This window comes from Rhipicephalus microplus, chromosome 3, assembly GCF_043290135.1.
Source record: "Rhipicephalus microplus isolate Deutch F79 chromosome 3, USDA_Rmic, whole genome shotgun sequence".
Classification (NCBI taxonomy): Eukaryota; Metazoa; Arthropoda; class Arachnida; order Ixodida; family Ixodidae; genus Rhipicephalus; species Rhipicephalus microplus.
In genome coordinates, this window is record NC_134702.1 from 2,382,739 (window position 1) to 2,408,524 (window position 25,786).

Consider the following 25,786-nt stretch of genomic DNA (forward strand, 5'->3'; position numbering starts at 1 on the left):
AGTCGACTCCCTAAGGCTCACTCAGGCTGAAGTAAAGCCATGTGTCTGAGTCACAGTCAGTTCGGTTGACTAACATATTGGTGAGTTTCAGTCCAAGTGAGCCCGGTTGAGCAAAACTTTATTCAGTTTGAGTCCAAGTGAGTACGATTCAGAAAGTTTTTGGTGAGTATGAGTGAGCTCCAACCTTTTTGCCCCATATGGGTGAGATTAGCTGCACTAATGAAATGCTGCCGCTGGCTGAAGCGTTATCACCCCTTAAAAATGTCCTTGCCTAAAAATTAATATTTTTGGTACGATTAGTTAAAAGTCACAGAAGAAGAGCTTGTTGATGCAAACAATATAGCTCCAATAAATGAATCAATAACGTGGATCTTGAATAGCATAGAAAGCTCCACGTAGCTCACCGGTGTTTCACGCCGCGTCCACGAGCTCCCAACATGCGGGCGACCATATGTATAATAACAGTTTTTCCGCGAATTGCTAACTTTATTTATTTGCATGCTGTGATACAAAACTCAAGGTGCTCTGGTTCGCACGTGGCCATGCAGTTCGGTAGATGTTTTTACATGATGCTTCGACTTTCATGTCGTATATAGTCCTACATACAGTCCACAGTAAATACTATCCTAAACTGTCCTGGCTCAGTCACATGTTATTGAACCCACACAGCAGCACCTGAAATTTGGAAAAGGCTGGGCACCGTCACTTTATCTTACAGTATGAGCACATTCGTTTAAATGATATGCAGATTGGTGATATCGCCCAGGTATGCTTTCTTTTTTCGCTGTGGGTGGGGGGATTGGGCATGTTTATGCGCAGTCAGCTGCTCATTTTATGAAATTTTCTAGTGAGAAGACTAAGTTAGCCTGGCGTAATTGGCGTTAATTGCTACTGTGTTTTTTTACGGATACGAGTACAACCGCTGCGCCTCTTAGTAGGTCATTCCGCTCCTAAGCACGGCGACTTTCTTCTTCTCTCGCTGCAGGCACTGCCCCCACCAGGAGCGAAGTTCGCAGACTTCTCGGTACTTGAAGATGAAGCACTTGGTCTGTACCACGTTGAAGTACAGCTTGCCCACCATATACGAAGCCCCGTGGTTGGCCATTTTCAAGCAGCTCCGGAATCTGCAAGGCAGAATGGGTGGGTACACGGATGTCAGCTGCAAAATCAAATTACAAAAGTGTTTATGCGTACGTTGTTAGCCAAGCGTTGCATACGCTATATAATAGCTTACGCTTTATCTCAAGGTTGTTGGTGCGGTTCTGGCGGCAAGTTAACCATATTACTACAACACAATCGCTGCTGCACTAGTTTCTGGCGCATTGCATCAGCAAGAAATCCAGCCAATAAAATAATGAACACAGGAAACGAAGAAGGAGACAGGACAGTGGCTAGAAAAACGCCGGCTTTCCCAGATTCGTTTTGTCTGCTGGATCATCGCTACAAAACAAGTGAAAGGAAAAAAGAAAAAAAAACACAGAGACGTGCCCAGAGTAGAGGAGGCCACAAGTGCTGCCCTGCACGCACCATGTTGCTCATGGCCTGAAAAATGTTCCCGTCAGGTCCGTGGCGTTTTCAGCACCAAGAAAACTGGGTGGTATACGCGCACGCATCGGGAGAAAGAAACCACAGTGTAAAGCAAAGCATAGACTGGCGTTTTTGAAATGTGTTGTGGCGTGGTGAAATTCGACTGACTTGCAAAATGGTGTACATAAACCAAACAGGTCGTTGGGTGAATAATAGTGCCTGGGGACATTTCAAATTGTTATATAAAGGAACAGGCTCAATTTAGCTCTTCATTGTAAACAGTGCTAATGTAGGCCAGTGCTGAGCAAAATCAGGATTTTTGGCAGAAGCCATCAGAAAATGGCACGTGGAATACTTTAATATTTTCACGTTGCAAAGAACGGCGAGTCATGTTGTAGCGATAGCTCCGTGGCGTGGCGTATGAAGGAAAAACTCTCCTCAAAACGTTTCTGTATTATTGAGTGATTAGTAGGGTGAAGAATTCGTACAGTGATTATGCGTCAGCTTATTTTATTTAGCCATTTTCACTAAGAGCTTATAGGATGACTGCGTGACCGCATGAGTACAAATACTTGAGCCACGCGTACGTGAATAGACAGTTGGTAGTCTAGCCGCTGTCCTCCCTCCTTCTTCGTTTTTTTTTGTTCATTATTTTATTGGCTGGACTTTTCTCTGGTGTATTACTACGCTACAGTTAGAGCATACAAGTACTTTTCATATCCTTAGCTTTATTGTTTGTAGGTTTCATTAGTCTGTGCCTAGCAAAATTGGCGTTACCTTTATGAATCCCTTCTGATTCTTTGCATTATTTAATAAAAAATATTGGCACCATGTTGCACTTTCTGCACCCTATAAAGGCGGAAGCCTGTTGCACACTTGGAGCAGTGGTGTAAATTAGGATGGGTACAGGGGGGTGCCACAAAATTTGTGTTCAGGCTGTGAAAGAAGTGGCAGAGGGAACTTCTTTGTAGGCGTAACCCTTCAATATTTATCTTTGTCAATGGTTCAGGAATGTGAATATTCTGTACCGTAACCTGTGCAGGACTCCTTGAAAATGCCATTTCTTGAGTAGGGGTGGCTCTCGGAAGTGTTGCTCCTTCTAAAATGCCAGATTTTGGTTCAAGACCTTGAAAGCGACGGCTTGAGCGGTGCACAGGCGTCTCCACGCATGGCTGTCTCGTAGGGCTGGACTCCGGGCTTCTCACAGGGGTACTGATCATGAGGTGGTAGTACCCAGCTCCTCCACCAGTGTCGTGGGTTATAAATTACAGGGGGTTTATTTAAAGAGACGGACACTGTAACTTGTAGAGACGCTCTAAGAGAAGGCCGCTAAGATTGTCGTCTTCACTCGCCTGCGCTGCGCCTCTCGAGCTAATCCGCGTTCTTCGTTGTCGTCGCTATCTCGCCGCTAAATGCAGCTATGCACGTGGCAATATTTTGTGACAGGCAATTTCTACTATGGTTATTGAGAAGTCAAACAGGTACTGCGAGTCGTAGTTGCAATTATTTAATCTTTATTGTTTGCTTACTGAGCTAGAAGAATCCCAAATTATGTTGGATGCCGCTGTGCAGACGGCGTGAAGTCAAAGGCGAGGTTTTCTGCTTTGCACGAGCATGGCCGCTCGGTCTTCCCCAGCCGTGGCATGAGCAGCGGTGACAAAGCTGTACACCGCAGCAGACGGTGTGTCCGGCGTTCAAAACTTCTTTTCCTTCAATATACGCCACACCCGTATTTATCAACACGCAGTGTGGGATATAATACATGTTAGAGTCAATGTTCTCGGCAAAGCCTTGACAACACGCTGGCTGCAGCCGAAAATATTACACAGGTCGAAGTGATGGGCACGCCGGTGGCGGCTGCCGGCGCGCCGGCTGCGCGGTCCCCCAAACGACAGCCATGGATGGATGGATGGATATGGCTGTACCCTTTAGATCGGGTGGTGGCTAGTGCCACCAAGCCACAATACTTAATGAACTAAGAACTAGATTTATTTTTTCCCCTTTTAAAACGCCAGGTTGAGGATTCGTACTTTGCAGTGAAGCGTTTAATTTTCACTCGTGCCTTGACTTTAGCCACCAATCATATAACCTCCTTCTAGTTAATTCTACACGCTTAAAGTCAATTTTGCCCTCCCTGTCCCTAAACCCAACCGCTTTCAAAAACTCTGCGCCATCATCCTGAACTATAGGGTGAAGCCCTTTACAGAACATTATGAAGTGTTCGGCAGTTTCATCTTCCTCTCCACACGCACTGCATGCCATGTCTACCCCTTCGTATTTGGCCCGATATGTCTTGGTTCGCAATACTCCCATCCTGGCCTCAAAAAGTAGAGAACTACCCCGAGTATTATCGTAGATCCTTTCCTTGGCAATTTCCTGCTTAAAAGTTCGACAGACCTCTGGTGCGGACTTCTTGATCATGCCAATTCTCCACATATCGGTCTCAGCTTCCTTCACCTTCTTCTTAACCGATAATTCTGTTTGGTTTGGCCCACTGCTGTTTTCCAAGTATTTACTAGTCAATTTTCTGGTTTGCTTCCTCCATTTTGTGTCGATATTCTTCATGTACAAATAGCTGAATACCTTCCTAGCCCAACGCTCCTCCCCCATTTCCCTCAATCGCTTCTCAAACTTTATCTTGCTGCAAGCTTCCCTGCCCTCAAATGATGTACATCCCACATCACCTTGTTCTCCCTGATTTAGTGTATTCCCGTGAGCTCCTAAGGCAAGCCTACCTATTCCACGTTGCTAATTTCTAATCTTGCTTGAACTTCTGATCTCATGTACAAGACCACATTGCCGAACGTCAGACCAGGAATCATGACCCCTTTCCATATTCCTCTGACATCATACCTATTGTAATTCCACAGTGTCCTGTTTTTCATTACCGCTGCATTCCTGTTACCTTTAGACGTCACGTATATTTCGTGTTCCCTTAGGTACTCGGCCCCATTGCTTATCCATACGACCAGATATTTGTATTTATCTGTTATCTCTAGCGTGACCTCCTGTATTCTAAGCTCACTACCGTCATTGTCATTAAAAATCATGACGGCTGATTTTTCCTTACTGAATCTGAAATCTAACCTATCTCCCTCATTACCGCAGACATCCACCCATCTCTGCAAATCTTCCTTGTTGTCGGCCATTAGCACTATATCATCTGCGTACATCAATGCTGGTAGTGCCTGTTCAATGAGTTTTCCTTGTTTGACGAAGGAAAGGTTGAAGCCCAGTCCACTTCCCTCTAATTTGGCCTCTAATCCTTGTAGGTACATCATGAATAATAAGGGTGACAGGGGACACCCCTGCCTAAGCCCCTGTTTGACCTCTGCAGGCTTGGATACCTGTTTTTCCCACTTTATAACTACCTTGTTACTTTTATAGATATCCTTTAAAAGATTAGTGACTACATGTTCCACGCCTAGTGTGTCCAGTATTCCCCACAATTTCTCTTGAACCACGCTATCGTACGCTCCCTTGATATCCAAAAATGCTAGCCACAGGGGTCTGTGTTCCTTTTCTGATATTTCGATGCACTGCGTCAGTGAGAACAGGTTGTCTTCTAACCTCCTGGGTTTCCGCAACCCATTCTGCAGTTTTCCCTGCACGCCCTCATCCTCTATCCATGCCTGCAGTCTTTTCTTCATAATCTGCATCGCCAGCCTGTAGACCACAGATGTCACTGTTATAGGACGGTAGTTGTTTGTCAGCTTTGTCCCCTTTCCTTTATAGATCATGCTCATCCTGCTAAGTTTCCTTCCATCGGGAACTTCACCATTGATCATTAGTTTGCTCACTGCCTCTCTCAAAGCCTGCTTAGACTTCGGACCTAATGTCTTTATCAGCATAATTGGAATGCCATCTGGGCCTGTTGATGTACTACTAGGAACCCTTTTCTCAGCCGTTTCCCACTCTCGTTGTTAAAATTGAGCCATTGCGCCACTTGATTCATCTTTGTCTATTGTGGTGCATAAAGCACTTCTTTGTTGAAATTTTTCTGTCACCCTTGTTCTTTTATATTCAATAGCTTCGTCCCCTTCTAGCCTAGCACCTTGGGCTGTAGCTATAAAACTCTGCTCTAGGCTCGTCTCATTTCTTAGGGAGTTTAGATGGTTCCGAAATTTCGCAGCTGCCTTTCTATCTTTATTATGTACTTCTGCCAGCCACTGAGCTCCCTTTCTTCTAATCTTTTCATTGATCAGAAGGGATGCATCCCTTCTACAGCTTAGAAAGGTTTCCCATTTTCTTTTAACATCATCTGTCGCTTCACCCCGCTGCTTAGCATGTCTGTGTTCCCTAGAGGCTTCCTGACGTTTTGCTATGGCTCTCTTAACTTCCTCATCCCACCAACTTTTGGGTTTGTGTCTTCTTTTCCGGGGTGACTTGTCACGCGTCTTAGCAAGCTCTAGCTCAAACAGTCTAATTAGATTCGTGTATGTCCACACTGTTTTATTATCCTCAGTAATTACTTTCTCATTTTGTTTAGTAACTATTTCAATTTGCCTTTCTGAATAAAAATTTTCCTGTAGTTGATCATCTTGTCTCCTTCCCACTTTCACTGCTCTTCCAAAACTTAGCTTGATACGTTTGTGATCACTACTCAGACTTCTGGAGCCACCTTCATGTATGTGCATTTCCCTGAGCTTATCATACATACTATGGGATATCAGTGCGTAATCTATCGTGGACTGCAGCCTTCCTACCTCCCATGTTATTTGCCCTTCATCCTTCTCGGTACTGTTGCAAATGATGAAATCAAGCCTTTCACACATATCCATGATCATTTTGCCTGTCGGGTCAGTATACCCGTCTATATCTTCTATGTGCGCATTCATATCTCCTAGTATAATTATCTCGCACACTCTTCCTAACTCCTGAATGTCCTTTGATATACACTCTACCATTGCCTGGTTTTCCTCTCTCGCCTTTGCTCCCGTCCACAAGTACACGAAACCAAGGAGTGTCATTTGACCTGCCACTTTCCCTTTTAGCCATAAATGTTCTTTGCACTCCTGCTTGACCCTTTGCCACTCACTATTTTATGAATGAATGCCCCAATACCACCCCCCTTTCTGCTGCCTTCTGTTCTATTACAATATTCCCACGCGTAGTCCTGATTGTTCGGAGGTTGTTCCATGTCCCTGAGATGTGTTTCTACAAAACCGTATACCATTGGCCTCTCTTCCCTTAGCTGCTCTTTTATCTCTTCCCACTTCAGCCTGTTCCTAACACCCTGCATGTTAATATACCCTATGTCTGAATTGGCTCGGCGCTCGGGGCTACGTCTATTTATGCCCCGGACTCTATCTATCTTAGATACTGGTGCCAAATTGGAATCGTATCTGTCTATACCACCTGTCAAAGAGTCTCCCTGGTTGTTTTCCTCGTTACTAGCTATCCAGCACCCCGAAGGACCCGCTCGCCCTCCAAAAAAGCTACTGCGCGTCCTGCAAGTCACCAACCCACCTCATGACCTAGCCGCCCATCGAAGTGAATTCTGTCTCGTTGAAAACCACCCCACCTATGCACCTCTCTGTTTATTTCCACCACCTCAAAGCCTTTCTCTCGACTCATCCACCATATTTCTTGGTTTGCGTTGACAACCGCTCTTTGCAGGTTGCTGTCACGCACCAGACCTCCGGTATCGTGCATATCACTACCTGTACCTGAGTAGATTTGGCTTGCATGTCATTGACCCCTTTCGCCAGTGTGATTGCTAGTTCTGCTGTATCTTCATTTAAGACATAATTTAAACCGCCTGAAATCGTCACGAGGTTTTGTCTATCAGCTGTAGTTTTGAGTTTTGCGCTCGCTTGCCGCATGACTGCTTCCAGCTTGCGTCCTGGGAACGCCCCTACCTCAACCCTCTTGTCACCTCTTACCCTCTCTGTGATGGCTTCTGTGCATCGATTTAAATTCGAGTCCCCGGCGATCATCACATGCTGTGACTTTTCAGCTGGAGCGTCCTGCACCTGGGGCCTACTTGCACCTGTGACGCCGGCTGCTTTGTCCCCTCCCAGCACCACCACTAATTCGCTGAAGCTGGGCCTCGCGACAATCGAACCGGCTGAACCTGTTTTTTTCCAAACTTGCTTGCTCTTTTTTCTCCGCCGTTCTAGTGGTCGGTTGCCTACTGTTCTCTCCGTAGGCCGCTCCTCTGTTCACCTTGGCTAGTGCTTCCTCGGTGGACTTCAGCCTTCCTCCCATTGCCCTCGTTTTTTCTTGCTCTGTCGCCAACGCAGTGTCGAGCTCGGCGATTCTCATCAGCAGTTCACTCTGGACAGCCATCATTTTCTCCATTTTTTCCTTGACCTCACATTGCCTACACTTCGCGTCAGCCTCTTCTCCATCCGCTTCTACACTTGGGTCCACTTTCAAACCCACTCCACATCCTGAACATTTTACAGTCTTTTAACCATGTCTTTCTGACACCAATTGTCCCTATACTAGATAATTACTGAACTCGAGCCTTGCCCTACGAAAAAAAAAGAAAGTCAAAGCTCTACTACAAAAATTGGCGTGTTCAAAGTACGCGCACCTCCCCCACGGGGTGGCAAAAGAAAAAAAGAACAAAAAATTTAAACACACGCACGCACTAACTAATAAATACCTGGCGTTGGCCCCCGAAAACGCCGTACCACAAATTAAGTGCTACGAAGATTTCAACTGCTGCCTTATAATTATAAAGACAAGCTGAAAACTTGCAAAAACACTTATCTGCGCAGTCAATCGGGAGCGCTCAAAAAACACGTCCATCCTCCGTGACAGTCCGAACCGAAGCCATGTTGGGCTTGCACCAGCACCCACTCTAGGCGGTGAAAGTTGCGAATAAGCAAACGTTAACACGAAACAACTAAACGAGGTCGATGCGACCACAGAACACCTACCACGGCGGAGAAAAAGTCTGGCCTGCATGCAGCGCCCTCTCCGGCTAACAAGTAGAAGAATAAAAAAAACGTGACCTCCGAAATGGCTAGCGAGCGGCAAGCGTTTGCGTTCTCGGAGGCTTCAAGAAAAAATAACTGGGGCAGTGGTCGAGGGATGGCGCAGCGTTAAGTATGCCGTTGGCATTCTATGCATGGCTTGGGTCGAGTGTACTAGAAGTGTTGAGTGGCCAGTTGAGTTGCGTGACCGTGCCTCGCCGCCTGATCCCTTCCGTGTTGCCCGCAGCGGCGGCGCTGCAGACGAATAGTGCTGAAAGAGCCACACGCCGCGTGCAGGAACTGCTATGCACTTCAGCTCCTCCGTCGCGCTTTTTTGGTGCAAATTTTTTCGTACCTGCCCATCATTCATGTCTAGCACATGATTCCATAGCCCTTGAAGCATGACACGCCAATCAGCTCAATTTGAATTCCATAAAAGCCCTTGCAAGAGGTCGGAAGTAATCCAAAAAGGGTATTCTATACTGATTTTTTCTCTCTTAACGCTTTCTTCGTTGGTTAGGCGTCTACAATATTCAGAATAACTTAGCTGATTTATTGGAAGTTAGCTGTGGTCCGAAATCTGTGAGGTTAAACAAGAAATACTGTGTCACGTGCTCGCAGAACCAGAAAGCCATAAGTAAAAAGGGGAGAAGAAGGAAATCTAAACCTCCCTACGCCACAAAATGTTTTCGGAGTTTACCTTTTAAGGGTATACTAAAATATTTACACGCATTCACAGCGACTAAGAAGTCCCAAAGATAGGCGTTCTGCTGCACACTCCACCCTCTCAAAAATATCTGAAAAAAAAAATGCCACGGTTAGCCCTGCGCCAATAGATTACAGTTCGCGAAGCTGAATATAGCGTGTCTCTACAATTGCGCACTGTAGATTTCAATCACCTTTTCGACAGTATGAGGTTGCAAAACTAGTTGAACTAACGACTCTAACGTAGTCGGACGAGAAATGCACCGTCTATATATATATATATATATATATATATATATATATATATATATATATATATATATATATATATATATGTGTGTGTGTGTGTGTGTGTGTGTGTGTGTGTGTGTGTGTGTGTGTTTACTGTGTACATGAAAAGGAAGGCAAATTTCCCAAAACAAGATGCACCAGATGCACCACTGTGCCACCACTGCCCTCCTACACCTTTGATAATAACAATAGAACTACGCTTATAATACAAAAAATCGTCATGAATCTGCTCGTTTGCAATGGCGTTACGCCAATAGAATATTTGGAAAGCAGCACAATTTAAGCTGTCGATACAAAACGAGAACTGGTTACAATGTATCTACGCAGATTAACAAACAAGCTATATATACAATTGGCATTTTTCAATATGTTTGTGTGTTGTTTTAATAAGTTTATATGTATTAGGCCTTTCGAAAAGCAATACTAATTGTCTTCCGCAAAACTGGCACGATAAAACAGAGTCGTCACCGATTAATGTTATGACAACGTTACTTATACTCGCGTTTTTCGTGAAACAACCGAGCGCATGTAGACTCATATGAGAAACACTGTGCTCTGGATGTCGTAGAGACTGCCGACAAAACAAGCGCATGATTTAATCATGGTTTTGATACTTCTCCTCTCTTTGTAGTTTGTCAGTAGCCACTTATGATGTAACGCAGCTCAAAGCGCTCACTGAGTAAGAAGCTAGGCGGATCCGTGCAAATTCCGATTGACCTTTTTTTTTATTTCTGGGTCGGCAGGCCCTTGCAACAGTGAATGTCTCGACACAATTTCGGCGTGCCTGCATATTCACTCGTGCACCATGGTGCGTAGCAGGTGCGTCCACTGATAAAGGCTCAGAAACATATTGAACGCGCTGAAAACGAGCAATTACACGCTTTCGCAGGCTCGGGCGCACGCACTCCCAAATGCAGGCGCTGCCGAGATCTTCAATAGCATGCGACTACAGCGCCGCCAATACTGTCACCCGCCGGAGAATCAGCCGAGATTCGGCGCGGCCGCCTCGTTCACTCCACTGCCCCCTTCTAGTGCACTGTAGCTTGGGGTAATCGTTTTCGCGAAATCCTGATAAGCTCTAGTAATTATTCCGTTCATTATTGTGCAACCATTGATGAACTTCCGTTTGTCTAAACATCACATACAACATATTTACGTGTGCGCATGTTGCGGTATGGCCACAAAACGTAAAAAAAAAAGTTGCCAAAAACTTACTTGTAACGTGTGCCACTATGGTCATAAAACACCAAAATTGGTATAAGTGTAGAGCTAGCAAAACCACCACGAGCACACTATGAACTTAGCATGTAGTCATGTTTTACATGACACGCAAATCATGATTATCATGTTTGCACCAGTCATATACCTCCGTCATTCATTGACGTCACGTAACACCAAAATTGATATAAGTATAAAGCTAGCAAAACCACCGCGAGCACACTATGAGCTTAGCGTGTAGTCATGTTTTACATGACACACATAAGATTATTATCATGTTTGGACGTGTCATTTACCTTCGCCTTCCATTCACGTCCCGTAATACCAAACTTCGTATGTCTGAAGCTAGAGAAACGACCGTGAGCGCACTATGAGCATGGCGTGTAGTCATGACTTACGTGACATGCAAGACATGATTTCCACGTTAGGGTCTGTCACTCATGTTCGCCATGCAGTCATTTCATACCTTACCAGTTTTGCAACATGCCATGTTTACAAAGCCATCGCAAGAGCAGCAAGACCATTAAATGTAAATTATGTCATTCATGACATACGTGTTCTGATTTTCATGTTATGACTTGTCAGTTATGCTTATCATACAGTCATGTTATGCTATACTAATTTCGGTATCGATAACATTACTAAAACGGCCTGGAGAGCTAAAAGTCGTAGGGGGGATAGATAGATAGATAGATAGATAGATAGATAGATAGATAGATAGATAGATAGATAGATAGATAGATAGATAGATAGATAGATAGATAGATAGATAGATAGATAGATAGATAGATAGATAGATAGATAGATAGATAGATAGATGCCAAAAGTGCTTGCAGTACGCGAAAAAATGCTTTGCATTCATCACATGTGCCTCTAGCATATCACCTCGTACATGAAAAAACTTGATTTCCTGTGTACTTTTAACGGAAAAGTGCAAGCTATTGTACCATGTCGCTGCTTATTACTTATTACGCGTGATTATTTATCGAAAAAAGTTATTTATCATAGCTTCACAAGCATCATCTGTCACTGCCACGATATGATCGCTGCAGAAACACCCGCAAATGTTACAGCTGCGCGGCTGGGTAGGAAATGACAAGCTTATCCGCAAACTTTTATTCGACGCGGTGGCTGGGCCCCCAGTCTCCTTTGCGAAAGACGTCTGTGCATGACGCTTTTCATGCTGTTCGCTTGCTGTCACGGCAGGGATCGTCTGAGGCTGTTTGTCCCGGCTGGCTCACAATCGCGGTCCGCCCCTTGGCTGTTCGGCCTCCCTCAGTTCTCCCCACGCACACGACTGACATGGCCGTCATTCGAGCCCCGCTCCAAATCGACGATTTCGGGGAAACCATACACATGGGATAGAAGCCAACCAGTTCGTTGTCTACTTTTCGTGATGGCCAAGTGCCCCTCCCACAAAAAATCTCTGCCCGCGTAATCTTTAGGTGGTTTTCATTTACTTTCACGTGAACAGGGGCTCCCAGATTGACTTCTATTCAAATTTTGTAGTACGCGCCTCCAGGGCAATACAGAAAGGTCGTCTTCTCACGAAACACTCCCGGAGATAGACATTGAATATACTAAAACCACGTGCTATGAAGCATCAGTCGTGCTGTCTATTAATTTCTGTCTGTGCGCATGGTGTTTGTTACTCTCTTTGTGCGCTTGTTAGTTTCGGCGCAGTAAAATCATTAGGAACAAACGTCAACCAACTAACCCAACTTGGTGCTCTTCTCTATCAGTCGTATACAGTAAACGTGCGGCATGAAAATGTCTCCTATCACTAGATGCGAACAAAGCGTCATATTGTTCAGTGCAGCGGTAGACATGTGAAAAGAACGCCATTCCAGAGCTATTAGATGCGAAGCATTTCTTAGCGAACTTCGGCGATTTTCAGTGTCTATCTATCTATCTATCTATCTATCTATCTATCTATCTATCTATCTATCTATCTATCAATGAAGCCGCCTACGACTTAGCTCTCCTAGCAGTTTCGTTAATGATATCAATACCAAAATTGGTATGACATAACATGACTATATGACAAGCATAATTAACGAGTCATAACATGATCATGATATGTATGTCTTGAATCTCATGGTTTACATTTCATGGTCTTGCTGCTCTTGCGGTGGTTTCGTTCACGTGATTGATTGATTGATTGATTGATTGATATGTGGGGTTTAACGTCCCAAAACCACCATATGATTATGAAAGACGCCGTAGTGGAGGGCTCCGGAAATTTCGACCACCTGGGGTTCTTTAACGTGCACCCAAATCTGAGCACACGGGTCTACAACATTTCCGCCTCCATCAGAAATGCAGCCGCCGCAGCCGGGATTCGAACCCGTGACTTGCGGATCAGCAGCCGAGTACCTTAGCCACTAGACCACCGCAGCGGGGCTCACAGGACACATTACAAAACTGATATGGTATGACATGACTGCATGGTGAACATAAGTGACAAACCATAACGCGGAAATCATGTCTTGCATGTCATGTAAGTCATGACTGCACGCCACGCTCATAGTGTGCTCACGGTCGTTTCTCTAGCTTCAGACATACGAAGTTTGGTAATACGGGACGTGAATGGAAGACGAAGGTAAATGACACGTCCAAACATAATAACGATGTCATGCGTGTCATGTAAAACATGACTACATGCTGCGCTCATAGTGCGCTCGTGGTCGTGTCGCTGGCTTCACATATATAAAGTTTGGTGTTCCGTGACATCAATGGATAACGGAAGTATATGACTGGTGCAAACATGATAATCATGACATGCGTGTCATGTAAAACATGGTTACATGCTACGCTCATTGCGCTTTCGCGACTGTTTCGCTAGCTCGAAATATACCAATTTGGTATACGTCATGTGAAGAGACGATGAAGGTAAATGACACGATTAAAATGATAATAATGATATGCGTGTAATCTAAAACATGACTACATGCTACGCTCAAGGCATGCTCGCGGCTGTTTCGCTAGCTCCACATGTACCAAATTTTGCGTATCACGTGACATTTATCGAAGAATAAGGGAAATGACACGTCCAAACGTGATAATAATGACATGCATGCCATGCAAAACACATGCTACGCTCATAGCGTGCTCGCGACCGTTTCGCTAGCTTGGCATATGCCAAGTTTGGTATTACGAGACATGAATAGACGACGGAGGTACATGACACGTCCAAAAATGAAATCATGACATGGAGTTCATGTACAACATAATTTACGTCCGCCTCATAACGTTGTGTTAATCTTAAAGTGACATATCAACCTTCCTCATTCGTGCTTCGCATATCATCGATTCCCACTGTACGTGGGATCTGACAATGTTTTTTTTTATTATGATAGCAGTTATATAGACACTCTCGGCTGGATTTTGCCGCTGGCATCGACATCCACTTCAGCGTCGCCGTCACTCACTGTATATGTATACGTATCTATATATATTAAAATACAGGAAAAAAAAGAAAGACTCCAGCGCACGGAATATAGCTTAGGTCATCCCTATTGTGAGTGCAAGGCGTTAACCACAGAGCCACCGAGCAGCACGTCCGTCACCGTCCAAGTGGCAAGCTATTTATATCGGTATAGCTATTTATATACCACTGCTTACGGGCATCTCGGGGGTGGGGAGAATTATCATGTTTTCAGCATTACCAGCAAGGTGGCAATGAGCGCGCGTCGCTACAACGCGCGGCCGTGCACGCTCTAATCTGCCACGCGTACTTTGCCCCTCTTTGAGAAGGGGAGCGACGCTCCCTAGCGCGCCCTTATCTCGCGGTGAGGAGGACAGGAGGTTCGTACGTCTTTGCTGGCCTCGAGATATACCTGAAACGATTCTGTTGTACTTACCCGGCGCACAATGTTCACTGCAATCATTGCAGTTGCCGTTTGCGAAAAGCACGCGCTTTTCAGACACAGAGAAATAACAACCGAGACGCTTATTTGTGTGCATCTGTACTCGTGAGTGCGTTTCGTGCGTCCTTTGTGCGTGAGAAACGCGGGGCACGTTTCGATCTCCTTTCCAGTCTGCGCGTGACCTTCCAATTTGTTGCTATCGCGTTCTCCGTGCGTCGCGTTCGAAGCACGACCGTGACTATGCAGACATCCTCTCGTGGGGAAGGGCATTATGTGTTGGTACATTTGTCTATGTCTTGCTGTTGTATATTGGTATGCATGCTGTATATATGTTTAGTATCATTATGCATTGTGTTGCCTGGTAGGACTCCGAATCTTCTTCAATTAAAGGGAGGAGGATGTGACGTCGGAGTTTCGGTTACGGTTACGGTGTCGGAACTGGTTCTCTGGCCCCACAGAGGGCGTTGTACAATTGTATGCATACGACGCTGTACATAGTAAAGAGAGTTTTCTGCTCGAATTTCGGCTGTGTCACTTTCTCTTTCTGCCCAGCCAGCCCTTCAGGCGCTGGGCCTCCCGTCCTCTGTTTCAGTTTCAGTTTATTGGGCGTAATTAGGTGGGGGGTTACATAAGGGGAGAGGTATACAGAAAGAGGTCCCCTCTTGTTATAAAATGCACAATGAAAAAATAAAACAGGAGCAGGATCGCGTAAAAAACCGTGAATATGCGTACAAAACAGTAAAAGAGGCATGGTATGCAATAACATAGAGAATATTTGACACTGAAGAACACAGAAAAGGGAATTTAAAAAGCGAAGCTAATACAGTGCAAACGAAGCAATCGCTAGGAATAAACACTAACTAATATTTCAATGGAAAAAGTAATAGAAATGAATAAAAACATGAAAAGGTATGACAAAAAAAGGCAACGAGACTAACTACACATAAGTCAGAAGTTTAAAGAAGGATTCAGATAAAGGCGAACTGAAAGTTTAAAGGCATTTAGTGAAGGAGAGGTTTTAGTCTCTTCATATGGTGGTTTTGGGACGTTAAACCTCCCATATCAAATCAATCAGAGGTTTTAGTCTCTAAAGGCAGAGTGTTCCATACCTTGATGGTGGAGAATCTCACCGTTTTTAGTCCGTAATTAGTGCGCGCCTTGGGCAATAAGATATTGTTTTCAAAGGAGACACATGTGAGTGGGCTTGGCAGCACCGTGTTCGGGCGGTTGCTCATGAATTTCTACTTTTTCGTCCAGATCGCCCTGCTACGGGTGGATTCCGTCGTTGGCCCGGCGGAACTCTTCCCACCGCAGGGAAACATCGTCGCGCCTGCGCCGGACAGCCCCGTCGACGAAGAACAATCATGGAAAGCAGCGCCTCAAGTGCCCCTCCCCTGCCATGTGGTCAACCGAGTGACGTCAGCGGACACGCTTCAGCTTCAGCATAAAACCCGGAGCCATCTTCAGCAGTCTTTCAGTGGGCTTGACAGCACCGTGTTCGGGCGGTTGCTCATGAATTTCTACTTTTTAGTCCAGGTGGGTGACAAACATTCTGTCTGCTCTATCAGAGACGATTCGCTCACTTTAGTAGTGCTGCCGGGCCCACAGAGTCTGCTTTTTTCATTGTGTGATTGTTTGCTTGTTATTAGGCTACTGCTGTTAACATCAGGTGATGTGGAGTTAAACCCTGGACCCCGCTCAGACTCAGAGTCTGGTTCAGAAGCCACCTTAAATAGCCAGCTCTTCAAAAAAATTCTAAAGGAACAAACAAAGACCAACAAAGCGCTCACTGCTCTTTCCGAAAACTTAAAACACGTAGAAACTACAGTTGGCAACGTACAGGAAAGATTAACCGCCATAGAAAAAGAGTTAGCTCGCCTACAGCAATTCGAGAATAAACTCGGCGAGCAAGAGGTGATGACTGTAGAAACAAATAAACTGGACCGAGAGCTATCAGTTAAGGTAGAAGACTTGGAAAACAGGAGCCGCCGGAATAACATAATAATCTATGGCGTGGAAGAGGGTGATAACGAACAAAATGCAGATTTACAACAGCGGATTGTTACGGGCATTTTTAAAGACATCCTCAAGGTGAATGTTACATCTGTAGAACGCATGCATCGAATTGGCAGGAAAACACAAAATCGAGAGCGGCCAGTAATTTTTAAGCTGTACAATTTCTCTGAAAAAAATGTTAGTCTTTCGTAATTGCGGCAAACTGAAGAGAACAGCGATATCGATATCCGAAGACTTTTCCGCACGAGTTCGGGACCTGCGCAAAAAACTATGGCAATCAGCAAAGGAAGATCGGGACAATGGTGCTAAGGTCTCTCTTTTATTCGATAAACTTAAGATAGATGACGACTTGTACGTAAGGGATGAAGCAAAAAATGCAAGAGTTTCCCTGAGAAGTGCTCGTCACGATGGTAGCGCGAAAAGCAACGCGTGACACCCGCAAGCCGCCACACTGTTTTCATTGGTATGTTTGAATGCCCGTAGCATTGTTAACAAAACTGACAAGCTAGAAGAATTGCTATTTTCGTACACTCCTGATATTGTCGTGATAACTGAAACGTGGCTGCACCCAGACATTCTTGATTTTGAAATTGTTCCTTCTTCATACTGCCTACTTCGGTCGGATCGTGACGGTCGCGGGGGCGGGGTCGCCATTGCAATAAAACGTGGTTTCCAATATCGCAGAGAAAAGGGTATCGCGAATCACGAAAGCGTTTGGTGCACAATATTTGCTCACGATGCTCCAGTACTGATCGGTGGCATCTACAGAAAGCCAAATGCGTCTGATGATTACCTTTTACAAATACACGACTATCTGGTTGATAAGGTTACCCCCCGTACCAAATTAATACTTACTGGTGATTTCAATCTCGCTATTGACTGGGAAAACTTAACAAGTACTTGAAATACCGCCAACAGCGAGCTATTATACAATTTAATGTTCAATTTTTCATTGTCCCGGTTGGTCCAGGAACCAACCCGAATTCAAGGAAACACTCGCTCCATACTAGACCTAGCTTTTCTTTCCGATAACCTATCCGGTAAAGCCACTGTAGAAGATGGAATATCCGACCACAAAATGTTAATCGTAACTTTTAACCTTGAATGCTTAAATACTAAACCCGATGGCACAAATTCACGGATAGCTGTGAAAGACTACACCAGAGCTAATGGTGTTTGTGTTATTGATTTCCTCGACACAGCACTAGAGACTTTTTCTCTAGAGGAATGTGAGGGTGTTAATGGTATGTTGATTCAACTGAAAAAAACTAATTACGTACTGTGAACAAAATTTTATCCCAACGAAACTAAAACGCACACAAAGAAAAACACCATAGATCAATCGCCGTATTATTCACCTTAAAGGAAGGGTACAGAGAATGCGCAAGAAAAAGATGAATCCAATCATCTTAAAGGAACTTGCATCTCAGCTTAAGGCGGAAATTAGAAATGCAAGACAAACTTTTTTTCACATACGTTATCTCACTTCATGACGGATCAGCCGCAAAAATTTTGGCGTTTCTTGGCACGGCCTGAAAACCCAACAACTGAAGTAGAAATTGAGGGTACTATCGTAAAGAACGCGCAGGCCGTTTCCAATGCTTTCAACAGGTATTTTCAGTCGGTATTTACACGTGCATACGCACCAAGCAGCCCTGTTGCTCCGGCCCATCCTTTTTTAATGCCCGATGTCGTTGTCACTACGGTAGGTATTCTGAACCTGCTGTTGCAGATCGATGTTAAGAAATCAGTGGGTCCTGACAATATTTCAAATGTATTCCTTCGACGCTACGCAGAGCAACTATGTCCCTTCCTTGAAGCAATTTTTAAAGCATCCCTGCTAACAGCTCCTTTACCTGCAGACTGGTTGTGTGCAAAGGTAATTCCAATTCATAAAGGCGGGAGCAAGCTGTCCATAGAAACATTCAGGCCTATCTCGCTAACTAGCTGCTGCTGTAAATTATTGGAACATGTAATCAACAAGGCAAGAATTACTTATTTAGAAGATAACAACTTATTGCACCCAAACCAACACTGATTCCGTAAAAACCTGTCTACCGTTACTCAACTCTTGGAAATAACGCATGACTTCGCAACTACTATTAACTCACAATTGCAAACCGACTCCATATTTATAGACTACGCCAAAGCTTTTGATAAGGTGCCTCACAGTAAATTGATTGACAAACTTGTGTCTATTGGTATTAACAGTAACATAATAGCATGGATAAAAATGTGTCTATCAAATCGAAGCCAGTTTGTAATCGTAAACAACACAGCCTCTGATTCATTGGAAGTTTTTTCCGGAGTACCACAAGGTTCCGTTTTAGGACCCATCTTGTTCCTTATATATGTTAATGATATCTATATGTGCCTTGAGCCTAACGTTAAAATGAGATTATTCGCTGACGACTGCGTGATCTACACCACTGTCTGCACAACTGATGACCAGCTTAGACTTAATACCACACTAGCTAATATTGCATGCTGGTGCCTTGAGTGGGGAATGGAAATTAACGTGTCAAAAACAGCTTGCCTTAGCGTAACTCGCAGAAAAGTAATCCAGCATTTTAGTTACAATTTGGTCGGCACAAACATTGCAAGAAACGACGCTGTTAATTACTTGGGCGTTACCTTTACAAGTAAACTGAAGTGGGATGCACATATAAGCAGCACATACACAAAACCCTATCGCCAGCTAGGGTTCCTGCGTCGAAAACTTGCATTGGCGCCTTCTAATGTAAAACTGACAGCATACAAATCTCTCATAAGGCCGATCCTCGAGTACGCCAGCATTGTTTGGAACCCCCACCAAAAATATCTTTCAAACAAATTAGAAATCGTCCAACGCAAGGCCCTTCGCTTTATCTATTCTAAGTATTCGAGGCATGACAGTGTCACTGAGCTGCGCAGGCGGGCATGCTTGCCGACCCTTGCAGCCCGTCGCCGTGTCTCTTCCTTAAAGTTTATTTTTCTTTTGTATCACAACGGTTTAAACATAGATAAATACAACTATATAAAGTTGCCTAACCATCACTCCCTTCGTACCAACCACAATAAGTGCATCAGACCATTCATGTCACGCTGTGACACTTTTCAATATTCATTCTTCCCGGCAGCAGTGAAAGAGTGGAACAAATTGCCGCGTGAATGCGTTAATCTTTCCTCTGCAGATTCATTTGTTCGGAATGTAGAAAGCCTGTTTTATGAAGACTAAAAGCAACTTTTGTTTTTTTGATGTTTGCGAGCGCTTCCGAACACACTGATCACTGTAGCCCCTGCTGATACCTCGATGTTTTGTGACCTGTCCATGATTTTGTACAATTGCTTTCATCGTTCAAGTTTTATTTTCACCATCATCTTGTGATTCTGTTTCTTCCACTGTGATCCATTCCACTTGTGATCCATATTGCCTGGTTTGTACGCGACTGTGTATATTTGCTCGCCCACCCTGTATGAGCCTGAGAAAGGCGTACAGTATTAAATAAATAAATAAATAAATAAATAAATAAATAAATAAATAAATAAATAAATAAATAAATAAATAAATGAATAAATAAATAAATAAATAAAATGTATTGCTAGAGGAAGTGGTAAAGTGCGTCGCGTTCAACGCACGATACAATTACCTTGCTAGGATGCCCGCCTTTCTCTCTAGTACATGTCTACTTTTTCAGGGTCGTAAATGCGTACTTTCTAGTGGCTACTTTCCCAGTTCGAACCTTTATAAGTTATTCCAAATTTAAGAATGACCTAAGAGCAGCCTATAGTCTTCTCTCACTGAAGACAGTGATAAAACTAAAGCTATAAAAGTAAGGGCACTAATTAACGTAACTTTAAAAAAGCAGACTTTACTATTGAGTCTGCTAAAATCGCGTCTTTCAGCTGTGGTGAAATTCTGATTGCTCTCGCGATTATAGACGACGACAAGCAGCTTAGAAGCAGCTAATTCATAATCAGTCCCCCAACAATTGGGCAGATTACAATTTATTGCAGCTGTATTTAAACGCACGGTGGCTCAAGCCAAAGAAGATTATCACAAAAGACATTTCGGCTTTCTTTCCAAACCTAGAAATAAAGAAGCTTTATTCCGCTTATGAGATTGCGCAAAATCCTGCCGTCTCCAGCAAACTCTCATTATGGCAAGTTATCGTCGGAAGAAATGAAAAAGAAAATGCCTATATACGCGCATAAACCCAAAAAGCGACGTACTGACTTTTTTGTGCCTAGGTACCGGGAATCTCGCGACAACAGCTGCCTTTTCCGAATCTGGATGAATACCTTCCGATATAACGACGTGGCCAAGGAATCAGAGCTCTTCAAAGCTGAAGTCGCATTTTTCGGCTTTAATGGTCAAGTCTTGTGAAGGGATGGCTTCCAATATATACCTTGCGCAGTCACTCTAGATGCTGGTCAAATGTGATGGAAAATACAACAACGTCATCCAGATACACCAAGCATGACTGCCATTTCAGTCCCACGAGGACCGCGTCCGACATTCTCTGAAACGTCGCTGGTGTGGTACACAGGCCGAACGTAAATGTTTTGAAGTCGTAGAGGCCGTTTGGTGTTACGAATGCCATCTTTTCACTGTTTCACTCATCCACTTCGATGTGCCTATATCCACTCTTGAGATCCAGGGAGGAGAAATAAAAATGAGGAGACTCGTAAGCTTCGCCTTCAAGAGTTGAACGCGATAGCGAAATCCAGCCCTTAGTGCACCCTTCAACCGCTAAGTGCATACTTATTCATATGTTTTGTTACTTACACATGCATGCACACAAACACGCACACAGTATATTGGACCAGCGCGCTCTATTATCGCCGATCGGGCTCGTTTTCGTCGTGACACCTGTCGAACAAAATGCGCTAAAGGAGCCCTGAAACACTTTTTTAAGTAACCATGGAATGAATTCACTAGAAGAGCTTATCGCCTCACGAATTGAACGCCGCAAATACTTTAAAAATCCGTCCAGGGCGAGTGAAGTTACAAAGGTTTGTCACATGCTGCAATTGCATTATCTCTTCCCTCGTCCCGACGAAAGCACTGGAAGCAGGGAGGGGTGGGGCAGGGCAAAGAAACTACCGTGCCTTGTGACCTTGAACACTTTTTTTTTTGTTTTTGAATGCGTGGCTTTTCAGTGTGACCACGCGCGCATGGATGGATGGATGGATGTGGCTGTACCCTTTAAATCGGGCGGCAGCTAACACCACCTAGCCGTAATACTTAGCGAACTAACCATTAGATTTATCTTTTTTTTTCCTTTAAGTAGTGAAGTTGAGCATTCGTACTTTGCAGTGCAGGGTTTATTTTCACTCGTGCCTTGACTTTAGCCACCAATCAGATAACCTCCTTCTAGTCAAGTCTACCTGCTTAAAGTCTATTTTGCTCTCCCTGTCCCTAAATCACAGTGCTTTGAAAAACTCTGCGCCATCATCCTGAACTATAGGGTGAAGCCTTTTACAGAACATTATCAAGTGTTCCGCAGTTTCTTCTTCCTCTCCACACGCACTGCATACTGTATCTACCCCTTCGTATTTGGCCCGATATGCTTTGGTTCGCAACACTCCCGTCCTGGCCTCAAACAGTAGAGAACTACCCCGAGTATTAACGTAGATCCTTTCCTTGGCAATTTCCTGCTTAAAAGTTCGATAGATCTCTAGTGCGGACTTCTTAATCATGCCAATTCTCCACATATCGGTCTCAGCTTCCTTCACCTTCTTCTTAACCGATAATTCTTTTTGGTTTGGCCCCCTGCTGTTTTCTAAGTATTTACCAGTCAATTTCCTGGTTCGCTTCCTCCATTTTGTATCGACATTCTTTATGTACAAGTAGCTGAAAACCTTCCTAGCCCAACGCCCCTCCCCCATTTCTCTCATTCGCTTCTCAAATTTTATCTTGCGGCTAGCTTCCCTGCCCTCAAATGATGCCCATCCCATATCACCTGGTACTCCCTGATTTGGTGTATTCCCGTGAGCTCCTAAGGCAAGCCTACCTATTCCACGTTGCTTAATTTCTAATCTTGCTTGAACTTCTGATCTCATGCACAAGACCGCATTGCCGAACGTCAGCCCAGGAACCATGACGCCTTTCCATATTCCTCTCACATCATCATACCTATTGTAATTCCACAGTGCCATATTTTTCATCACTGCTGCATTCCTGTTACCTTTAGTCGTCACGTATATTTCGTGTTCCCTTAGGTACTCGGTCCCATGCGTGGACAAGCAGCGGCCTCCCGTGGCTATCTCGGTAACTTGATTTTTCGGCCACAGACGCACAGACGATATTTCGCTCACAACCAACGGGGCCGACACCGGCGGTGGGTTTTCTGCGACACGTGCTCTTTAACGCTATCGCGTTAAAATTTGGTACATCACAGCTGATCCTGTGTATCATTGATACGTGGCAGAGGGTATACATCCTGTTTAGATACGTTGTTGAGTTTTCGATAGTCAGCACAAAATCAAGGTGTGTTATCTTTTTTCTTAACAAGTACTACCGGAGATGCCCATGTATTGCGCGAAGGCTGAATGACGGCATCCGAAACCATCTACTCGGCTGGTTTTTTAATGATTTCTCTTCTGTGAAATTCGGTCGGGGTGCTGGCATATCGGTCTTGTAGCATCTGCTGTTAGATGCCTGGGCTTCGCAATACACGTGCGTCGCACTTTCGAGGAAGTTGAGAAGCAGCCAGAAAATTCCTTTATGAGGGCCGTTTCTCTGGAGTTTCGGGGAGTTTATGGTTGACGGTTTATTCGTTTATTTCGTTTATTAGTACCTCAAGGGTTCCGAGGGACATTACATGAGGGGTAGGCAAAAACATATAACAGAAGAAACAAAACAATTCAGCAGATCCCACGTACCTGGGAATGGACGTTATGCGCAGCATGCAGAGGGAAGGCGACCGTGTTGCAATTTCTTTATTGGGCCATGAAATGACGGTAAATACATGTACAAATGTCGCGCGCACAGACATATTGTAATGGGTCCAAGAGAAGAAACACCAAAAACTAGTTTATGGGGGCGAACTTGTGCCCTGACAATTATTTGCAAAAAATGGAAAAGTCCGCTAGAGCGTTCCAAAACAAAAACTGTTCATCCGCCAGCGCACCTTCTTTTTCTTCGTAGATCCAACCCACAGTGGCTCGTGCCTGTGAACGAGAGGTATGAGTCGTGCGGCCACAATCAGAAGCGCGCACAAGACTGTAGACGCTGATTCTTCATAATATCGGATAGTGTAGTTAGTCTCTGCGGCATTAGTCCCCCTTCGAAATACGCATCGTCCCGATGCACGATGGAGGGAGGCAAACAAAAAAGGAGCTTTTTATTGCCTCTCATAATAGGGCTTCATACGAACGATGTGTACGACTTCTGCGCTGTTTTGCCGCTTTGAATGGATGTGTCTATCGGCGATAACTTCGTAGTTTACGTCACTAATTCGTCGGAGAACCTTATAGAGCCAATGTATCGACAAAGGAGATTTTCTGATAAGCCGCGGCGTCGGATTAGTGTCCATATCCACACTCGCTCGCCTGGGTTGTGCTGAACTTTTCTGTGGCGCAGGTTGTTGTAACTCGCGTCCTTGTTTTGCTGTTGATGTATTCGGTGTCGTTCCAACTGGCATGCTTCTTCAGCCCTTTGCAGATAGTCGTCAACTTCAGTTGGCTCGTAATTGTCGTCGTCTACTGGAAACATGGCATCGAGTCTCGTAGTGATGGTACGACCGTAGACCAGCTGAAATTGTGGGACGCGGATGGTCTCTTGCACGGCCGTATGGTAGGCGAAAATTGCGTATGGCAAGATTTCGTCCCGCAATTTATGCTCAATGTCAACGTACATCGACAGCATGTCAGCGATGGGGTGGTTCGGGCGTTCTGTCAGCCCGTTGGCTTGGGTCTGCGGCAACACCAACACGCACTCAGAGCCTGTTTCAAAAACCGTGGTGTAAAAGCAAATGGGCTTATCCACGCTACGGGCGAGTACTACACAGTGTTCCGCGAAAACGTCTTCATGGGCAGAAGTGGTTCGTGGGGACACCGGCACAAAAAAGCATGGTCGCGCGAGCGAGGGCGGAAAGTTCGCTCGCGTTGGCTTCTGAGAAATACGGGTCGGCGTAGTATGACCACGCACTAGAGCACCACACCGCTCTTCAGCCTTGCGTTCGAAAAGGGGCAACAGAAGGTGAGTGTTCGCCAGCGGCGCAAGACGCATTTTGTGTAGTCTGACGAGCCCCAAACAATAGGAGTCAGCGGACGTAAAACAAATGCGAGCTCACCCTAGGTTGTCCCGGAGAGATATGACTCACTCCTAATGATGCCAACCCAAGGAGGGGCATTATCCTTAGATTGACCCTCGAAAAATGCCTAGATAGCGAGAAAAATCTCTAGATTTTATTTAATGTCATTATTACGGCTAAATAACTTTTAACAAATTTTTAAGATAGTGTGCTCTGGGGCCAGGTTTTTCTGAATTGTTGCTGCTGCTGCTGCTGATGATGATGATGATGATAGCTGTCGTGCTGCCAAGCCCATGACACCATGACCCTATGATTGACGGTAACTGATACATCGAGGTCGCAAGTCTCTCGTAACGTAGTTGGCATTGTCGTTAAGCTGCATAGATCGGTCACTGAGCAAAACTTGTCGAAATAGGTGCTAGCCATGCCTTGGTAGATGTCTTAACGTTCATTTCAGAAATTCATAAGTAGAGAATTTGTCGCCTATTGGTTAAGCGAACAAGACTCCGGGCCGCGCAAATTCCTTTGTTCAAAAACAAACTTACATTTCCGTCCGCTATTTCTTCGCGCTCATGAATGCTTCGTTCTCGACAAGCACCATTTTAGTCCAGCGTGAAGCCACGGTGACGTCATCGTCAACAACGCGTAGAGCTGTGAGGCGTCGCTTCTGCGATTTGTCGACCGACATGGCATGTTCTGTCGATGTTACACTGGACCGACGCAGGTTAATAATGGTGGTGTTAGCTTATAGGAAATCCGTCCCTAACATGAGCTTCCTCGAACCTGTCGGCAGTACAATTAAATCAGCAACGTACGTAAAGCGCCTCATTTCTAGCCTTGCGGTGCACCTTCCAAGAGCCCACTGATGTGGCCACCTGCCATACGTATCTGCGATCCGGTTCTTTCGTCACAACGTTTTTCAGCTTCTTCGCCATTTTTTTAAATATTACCGAATAATAAGCGCCGGTGTCAACTAAGGCATTCCGCTCGTATC

The 25,786-nt window shown here is 44.7% G+C and overlaps 1 protein-coding gene and 1 long non-coding RNA gene across 2 annotated transcripts in view; one reads left to right on the forward strand and one right to left on the reverse strand.

Moving 5' to 3' along the window:
* Positions 1–24,445, forward strand: LOC142803571 (uncharacterized). Its single transcript, XR_012894174.1, has 3 exons — positions 1–162; positions 986–1,140; positions 15,794–24,445. It is a non-coding gene; the product is annotated as an uncharacterized LOC142803571 (long non-coding RNA).
* The window catches only part of LOC119164053 (group 3 secretory phospholipase A2), a 32,457-nt gene continuing 7,136 nt past the window's right edge, over positions 466–25,786 (reverse strand). The window contains exon 2 of the mRNA XM_037416163.2: positions 466–1,124. Within this exon, the coding sequence (XP_037272060.2) occupies positions 932–1,124 (193 nt within the window). The 3' untranslated portion in view covers positions 466–931. The remainder of the gene's footprint in view (positions 1,125–25,786) is intronic.